The 8550-nt window shown below is 35.8% G+C and overlaps 1 protein-coding gene across 8 annotated transcripts in view; it reads right to left on the minus strand.

Moving 5' to 3' along the window:
- Window positions 1-8550, minus strand: part of NDUFS1 (NADH:ubiquinone oxidoreductase core subunit S1) — a 32283-nt gene that overhangs the window by 7868 nt on the left and 15865 nt on the right. For all 8 annotated transcript variants that reach the window (XM_023733018.1, XM_004378262.3, XM_023733017.1 and 5 more), the window contains 5 exons: window positions 5190-5324; window positions 4406-4520; window positions 3476-3621; window positions 3003-3131; window positions 1621-1750 (listed from right to left, as the gene is read on the minus strand). In XM_023733018.1, coding sequence (XP_023588786.1) covers window positions 1621-1750; window positions 3003-3131; window positions 3476-3621; window positions 4406-4520; window positions 5190-5324 — 655 coding nt within the window. The remainder of the gene's footprint in view (window positions 1-1620; window positions 1751-3002; window positions 3132-3475; window positions 3622-4405; window positions 4521-5189; window positions 5325-8550) is intronic.

The raw sequence follows: 8550 nt of genomic DNA on the forward strand, positions 1-8550 counted from the left end.
AAGAGAACAAAGGAAAAATGATTAGAAATGACAGATATGAAAGATAGAGAAATCAATTATCTGCATGGTTAAAAAAGAGTTATTAATAAAGACAACAGAACTAAAAACATATTTAAATCTATGATAGAGGAAAAATACTCCCTAAGAACACTGGTCAAGTTCTGGGGGATAAAGATGGGAACTAGAAAGAAGGGAAGAGTTTTCACTGAAAACCTTTTTATACTTTCAATCTTTTAATTATGACAATGTTTTTCCTATTCAAAACAAAGAAACAAAATGAGGGGTTGGGCTTGGCAACTTTGTCCTTTTGGCCCTTTGTGTTTCTCTTGCCTGGAATGTTAACCCTGAAGCTGTACCTGAAGCAACTGTCTAGGAACTATGAAGAGGCGCATGCGAACACGCTCATGAGCACGCACGCATGCACACACACGTACATATGAACAAGTAAATACGCTGAAAAAGCAAAGGAGGCAGGCTCCTCCTTGATAGTATGCTTGGACAACTGTATCACCTTCAACTGCCAACCTCTAGATTTCTTGTTATGTGAAAAACAGACACGCCTCACTTCTTTAACAATCACCACACAAAAATTAAAATCCTAAAACAGAGAATCTTGAATCTTCAGACTGAAAGGTACAGACTGAAAAGCCCTCTTAAAAAAAGAGAGAAACTTACCACCATTACCATATTCAGATGAAGCTGTTAAATTTCAACAATAAAGAAGGATAAAGTATCCAGACAGGAAAAACAATGAAGATGAGGTGGTGTGATCTGGTGGCAATAACAATGACTTCAGGCTTCTCCACAGTAACATAAGGTAGTGAAGCAGTGTTGACAAAGTTCAGAGAGGGCAAAGTTGACCCTAGAATTCTGCCAGTCTGTCTCTTCAGTAATAAACATTTTAAAGCAAGCAAGAACTCAAGGAAAAGAGCACTTATGTGCCCTTCTTGAAAAATAAATAAAACCTATAAACAGTGAACTCTAGTCAACAACAAAATGAATATAAATAAGGGACTTGGTAATGAAAAAGCCATGCAAACATTTCTTTTAGGAGTATTTCCTTTTGCAAGAAAGAAAGATTTAACTGAAGTTTGAAGTTCAGTTCTTTCACTTCTACTTCAATTTCTTTTCTATTAATTTCAAGTAAAACTAAACCCTGGTAAATAAAAATAGTATGTACAGTAGGATCTCATTTTTGTTTCTCTGCCTACTACTATCCATTTTGCTCTATATGTAAACAGATGATTATAATGTTTCATCAATACTTGTTTTGAGGCAGTAGGGTTTTGGGTAAAATGTACTTTTTAAAAAAATTGTGCTTTAGATGAAGGTTTACAGAGCAAATTAAGAGTCTCATTAAACATTTAATACATATATTGTTTTGTGACATTGGTTGCCAACCTCACGACATGTCAACACTGTCCCCTTCTTGACCTTGGGTTCCACATTTCCATTCGTCCAGCTTTCCTGTCCCTTAAAATTTACTTTCTTTCATGTTATTTCTGTATTGCTATTATTTTTAGCAATAATCACATATGGTTATTACAAAAACAATAAAGGAACTAAAAAATAACAATAACTGAAAATCAACAAGATTAGATACATTTAACCCGAGAGCACCTGGATGAATGGATGCTTCTCTGAAGCAATGTCTTGAAGAATGTGGGGAGAGTCTCCCAGGTGGTCATATGTGTAAGTCAGATCCACGGGACTGCCTATAAGGACCACTTTTAAGTCATTATGAAGCCAGCTAAAATAAAAGCAACAGAGTTAACACAGTTACTGATCTCATCGGATGCTAAATGCTACATCTATTTACTATTACAAAATGTTAAAAGCATGAAAGCACTCACAGAAGATTTAGTCGTAATAGATCTAAGTTACTGTGTACCTTTTAAAATAAAAAAACCAAACAACCAAACCCATTGTTGATTTCAATTCATCCACGATGACCTTTTAAAATAAAATGTTGCAAAAATACATGCCAAGGCAAGTCAATAAATTAATTTGCTGCAAGAATGCTAACTACAAGCCAGTTACAAACAAATACTTTAATTTTGGAATAAATGATCCATAGTTTTTATTTCACAAAATTTACATGACAGGGTCAATATCTGTTAATTATCCATTAAGGCCATTTAAATATAGTTCCTGAAAATAAACTACATCATTCATATTTGAGCTCTATAACAGGAGCTGTTGATCCATCTCTTCCCAAAACAGTTATAATGTGGTAACCATATATTCTAGTTTATCTGGGACAGTGCTGGTTTCCATTTGTTATCCGGAAGTAATTAATAACTCCCCCTTTCACTCTCATGTGTCCTAGTTTAGATAACAAATTATAATGTCACCCTATTCATATGTCATAAAGGTATAAATAAAGATGGAAAGGCATTCTACAAACTAACTGGCCTGTATTCTTCAAAAAAAAAAAAAGAGGGGACTCAAGAGACTCAAAACTAATTGTAATATGTGACTCCAGACTGGAGCTTACACAGGAAAAAAAAATTGCTATAAAAGAAGTTATGGGAAAATTGGTGAAATTTGAATATAAACTATGGATTAGATATTATATCAGTACCAAATTTCTTGATTATATAAGAGAATGTCCTTCTTAGGAAATCCACACTGAAGTATTTAGGTATTAAGGGGCATGTCTGCAACTGACTCTCAAATTATTCAGAAAACTATAATCATACATATGTACACAAATACACAGAATAACAAAGCAAATGGAGCAAAATGTTAACAACTGATGATACTGAGTGACAGGTATACAAAGAACATTTCAAGCAATTCTTTTGTAAGTTTTGAAGTATTTCAGAACAAAAATTTAATTAAATAAATAAACAGACTGTGCAAGCTGTTAAAAATTGCCCTCCAATTTTGGAGTATCATACCCACTAACACTTTTAGGAAGCAGCTAAAATGTCATTTTACACATATAAAACAAAAAATAATATTATATATTTTTTAAAATCCTAAATATTTTTACTAACCTCTTTCGAATTCTAGCATTAAATAGGGGTGCCTCAAAACGTGGATTTGTACCAACCAGAAGGACAACATCTGCCTCTTCCACACCAGCAATTGTAGTATTAAGAAGATAATTGGAACGTAAATCCGTGCTAGAAATATAACATATAAAATGCAAGTTTACTCTAAAATAACACACACCAAGAATCCATGAAATATTCTCATGCCATCCAACCTACGGCATTCCCAGACAAAAAATTTAAATGAAATATTCTTAAATTACTTCGAAGTCTCAGATACTTACAAATAAATGGACTCTCCTACTTTCTATGGCTCCTGGTTTGATTTCGGTCTTTGTGTAAGTAAATTGGTGGGTATGTTGGAGAATCCAGGTTGTCACATTTAAGTCATTAATGCCATAGATATCGTGAATTATACACAACTTGTAACCAAAAGAAAAAAAAGAAAGCCTAGATCTTAGCTTCCAATTTCTCACCCAGCTCCTGCGGTGGGGAAGACCTCTTCAGTGCATAAGGTGTCAGAGTCCACTCTATTAAGCAAATCTTTGAGAGCTACTAGGGCTTCAGCATCCACAAAACCACCTGCAATTGCTGCTACATCCTTGCCTTGAAAACTCTGCAACTAGAAATGGATGAAAAGGATATCACCAGGAAACCTACATTCAGCAAAGACCACAATGAACTGTTCAGAAAATAATCATTTTCAAGTACATAGAAAGTAATAAACTTCTGACTAAAAAGTTTTATATCAATCATAAATCAAAACAATCTAAAAAGTGAGAAGCAGAGGTATATGTGAGGTCAAGGCTAATGACATTAGCTTGAAGGGAAGCAGTTTATTTTATGTTTAGGAACAAAGAAGCCTCAAAATGAGGTCTAGAGGACAAAGTCTGTGGAGTTACAGTTCCCTTAAAGGCAGCTTACTCTGAAGTACCTGCCTTTCCGTCTACCCTTTTGTGTATGTTCCTTTTTCTCTGAAAGGAAAGCCATTCCTCTTACTTTTGCTCTGGTGAGCCAGTACGCCTACGATTTTACTTAATTAGGTAGTTATCTCCTCTAGGAAGGCATCTTTAATATCCTAGTCCTGGTTAGGCACCCCTCCTATATGTTCTCTTACATACCACTCCCTGTACAACCCACAGCAGCATATGATAATTGCCTAATTATGCATCTTTCTCTTCCACAAGATTGTGTGTGTGTGTGTAGGGGGGGCATATTTTAGTGGTCTTTATATCCTGCATCTAGCAAAACATCTGGCATACGGCTCTCAATAAATGATAAATGAGAAGAGTTTCATCAAATCTGGGTAAGAATAAAGAAGTAAAGACACACATCCTCCCTCTTCACTGCAGAGCAGTCCCTTGAAAACTACAAACACTACTTATTCCATTATGTCAGTTCTTTACCTTTCCAGCTACACGAGAGAGTGCATCTTCCCAGGAGGTATAGGTTAAAAGCCCCTTTTCGTTTCTGACCATTGGCTTGGTAAGTCTTTGACGTTTTAGCCCATCATAGGCAAATCTAAAGAACAGAAATTACACCAATTGTGGAATCTCTCTAAACAGGCAACTATAATTTTCAAGTTTAAAGTCCCACAAGAAATATTATCTAAAAACAGCACTAGTTAAAGTGACAAATAGAATTGTAGACATCTGGATATAAATAATTTATCCAGTTTTTTTGGGAGGTGGCCTAATAAACAGATTATCTTATAAACATCACCTGAAAGTAAAACACCATCTAAGAGTTTGATGTCTTATAATTTATATTCAGAAAGCTGAATAATCTTAAAATCATGACACATAAAATTCTGATAGCCAGAAAAGTCAAATCATTGTCAGTTATAAAATTTGAATACCTCTATAGATATTTTACCAAAATTATATTGTGCAAACTCTTACATTTTTCTTTTTCTGTCAATGAACAAACTGAAATAGGTTGAGAAAATATATTAATCTATTTCAATTTCTCCATCTGTGGGGGAAAAAAGATCTTTCTCAAAGTTAATATGGAAAACCAGTGAGAGATCTAGGACTGTTTTGTCCAATTCTCTACATAAAGTCCAAATTTTAGTAGTCTGTATTTATTAACTAATTTGCAAATACATGTGACAGTTCTTTAAAATTAAAATGATGATAAAATTACCTTTAAATTAATTGCAAAAGTCAGGGAAAACAATATAGTATATACCTAGTTTTATCAGAGATCCACTCTTCATTAATGTCCTCATGCATCCTTGGCAAAATCCTCATCACCTCTCCAGTTCTTGTGCTTACCACAATATTACTTCCGACTGCATCCATTACATCAATGGATTCTGTCTTTCTGAAAAAGGGGACAACAAGCACATACATTTATTATACCGGTTTTGGGAATAAGTAGAAAGTTTCTGTTACCTGGTTTAAAAATAATAATTACAATTATTTCCTTTTCTGAATTTCTAAAAATAACAGGTCATAGGAATTGGCAATAAAAAAGTATATCTGCATATTTGAAGGCATCACATAAACCCCTAATGTAGAAATGGACCTTTAAAAACTGCTACCTGACCCAGAAGCCAGTTAGTAGGGGCTTCAAACGGTCAAATCTAGGACAATTTGAGTATCAAAATAAATAACGAGAGGGGCAGGACTTACAGCTATGGCAAAATAAGGACTTGGCAAACCCTTTCTGCAAAAAGTAAAAATAAAGCTGGACAAAATCGACAAAAACAATCATTTTGGTACTTTGGAAATTTACTAAAGGCCATACAACAACCTGAGAAGCTTTTATGCATGAAAAACTGCTGAACTTAAGAACAGTGGAAATCTGTGTTACTTTGACTTGAGGCTACTCCTACTGCCCTCAATCCCCAGCTAAGCTCTAGGGCTCTGCCAGGGTACAGCAGGCTGGTAAGATAGGGAGCCTCTCTGCTGCAGATAAAGATCCACTCGATTTGGAACAAACTGTCTGTGGAAGTGATATTTCGGGGGTTGGTGAGCTGAGGAGAGAGCCAGGGCTGGGGTTGTAGTCGTAGCTGGGGTAAGCACTCGTATCTGAGGCCATGCATATGCACAGCTGGGACCAGAGAGGGCCCAAGCTATTCACACACTTCTTGACAACAATGAGGTTTAAAGGGCCCAGAAATCTGTTGCCGTCGAGTCGATTCCAACTCATAGTGACCCTACAGAACAGAGTAGAACTGCCCCATAGGGTTTCCAAGGAGTGGCTGGTAGATTTGAACTGCTGACCTTTTGGTTAGCAGCTGCACAGACTTGAAAACAGCCTGAACTTTGAACATGCTCCTCTGCCCATAACAGATCCATTGGCAGACGATGAAAGCCTTACTGGCTGAAGGTACTTGAGCACAATTTCTATCCCATCATTGTCTGACTACTAAGCAATGCAAACAGAGGGGCAACTCCTAAGAAGCCGTGCTTACAAATAAAAACAAGAATACTAAAATATGTTCAAAACATTAAAGAAAACACATGTTTAAAGAATTAAAGGGAAGTATGACAACCATGAATCAACAAGTAGATATTCTGATTAAGGACACAGAAATTATAAAAAAGAACGAAATAGAAATTCTGGAGTTCACCAAAGATTAGACTAGACTATAAAACATAAAATAATACTCAAGAAGAGTGTGCTTCTTATTTCAAACAGATACACGAAACCAAATGGGCGGCTCCTGTCCAGAGGAAGGATGAGAGGGCAGAAAGGGACAGGAGCTGGTTGGATGGACAGGGGAAACTCGGGGTGGAAAGGGGGAGTGTGCTGTCACATTACAGGGATTGCAACTGGTGTCACATAATATGTGTATAAATTTTTATATGAGAAATTAAAAAGAAAAAAGTACTCTCAAAACTCAACACAAACAATACAAACAACCCAATTTTAATTTTAAAAGGTCTGAACAAAGAAGAGATATGAATGACAAATAAGCGCAGGGAAAAATGCTCAACATCACTACTCATGAGGGAAATGCAAATTAAAATCACAATGAGATATCACTAAATACCAATTAGACTGGTTAAAATTAAAAAGACTCATCATACCAAGTGTTGGCAAGGATGCTGAGAAACTGGAACACTCTATACACACTGCTGGTTGGAATGTAAAATGGTACATATGCTTACCATATATAATCCAGATATTTCACACCTATATATTTGCCCAAGAGAAAAAGCATATGTCCAAAGAACTTGTACACAAATGTTCATAGCAGCTTTATTTGTAATGGCAAAAATCTGGAATCAACCCAAACGTTATATAAACAGATGAATTATAAACACACTGCAGTATAACCATCCATACAATGGAGTACTACTCAGCAATAGAAAGGAATGAACTATTGATACATGCTATAACTTGGATGAATTATAAAATTAATTGTGCTGGGTGAACATGGACAGCTAAAAAAGGGCACATACTGTATGATTCCATTTATATAAACTTCTAGAAAATGCAAACTAATCCCCAGGACAGAAAACAGACAACCAGTTGCCTGGGGGAACGGGGAGGATTGGGAGAATAGGATTACAAAGGTACAGGGAAACTTTTGAGGTAATATATATATTTATTATCTTGATTGTAGTGATGGTTTCACAGTTATATAGATATGTCAATCCTTATGAAATTGTACACTTTAGTTATGCAGTGTTGTATATCCATTTATCACAATAAAGCTATATTCAAAAGTAAAAAAATGAACTGCTGATCTTATCATTTTATGAAATGATGTGTATAATTCAAACCATGATTTGCATAAGATGCCGAGCAAAACAGGATGGAAAAACATGACTTGTGGCAGGGGAAAACAGATTACAAGTGCTACACAGGGAGGCAGGCCCCAAGCCTGGGATCTGATGAGCACTTGAAGGCGTCACCTTGAACTTCATTAGGTTATTCGTTGTTTTTGCAAATTTACAGTCACTTAATTTACCCATGTTTGGGAAAAAATAAAACAACATCACAGTAATAACTATCAGGTTCATCTTTTGATAAATTTTTATGCTTTTCCCTTTGAAAAAGTCATCAGGATCTCTCAAGGGCCCGTTCTTTAATCATCTCAGGTTCAATTAATAAGGAATAACACTAACATAATTTTATAAATAGCTTGGCTAAATCTAATGTTCCTCAAAAATGGAAATATTAGTTACAGTACATGCCAGAAAAGAGAAAGATGAGACAGAAAAGTGCTAATTTATTTATGCTAATTGTCATGGATTGAATTGTGTCTCCTCAAAATATGGCTAAGCCATGATTCCCAGTATTGTGCCACTGTCCATTTTATCATCTGATGTGATTTTTATATGTGTTGTTGTCTTAGGTTGGGTTCTCTAGAAAAGCAAAACCAGTGAAGTGTATAAATATATATATATAGAGAGACATTATGTCAAGGAAACAGCTCACGTGATTGTAGAGGCTAGAACATCCCAAGTCTGTGGATCAGGGTAGAGGCCTCTCCCAAGTCACACAGCTGCAGAAGCTGGCAAGCCCAAGATCGGCAGGTCGGAGAGCAGGGCTCCCGCTCACAGGCTGTGCAGATCAACGAATCCCAGGTTCG

This window comes from Trichechus manatus, unplaced genomic scaffold (assembly GCF_000243295.1).
Source record: "Trichechus manatus latirostris isolate Lorelei unplaced genomic scaffold, TriManLat1.0 scaffold00056, whole genome shotgun sequence".
Taxonomy (NCBI): Eukaryota; Metazoa; Chordata; class Mammalia; order Sirenia; family Trichechidae; genus Trichechus; species Trichechus manatus.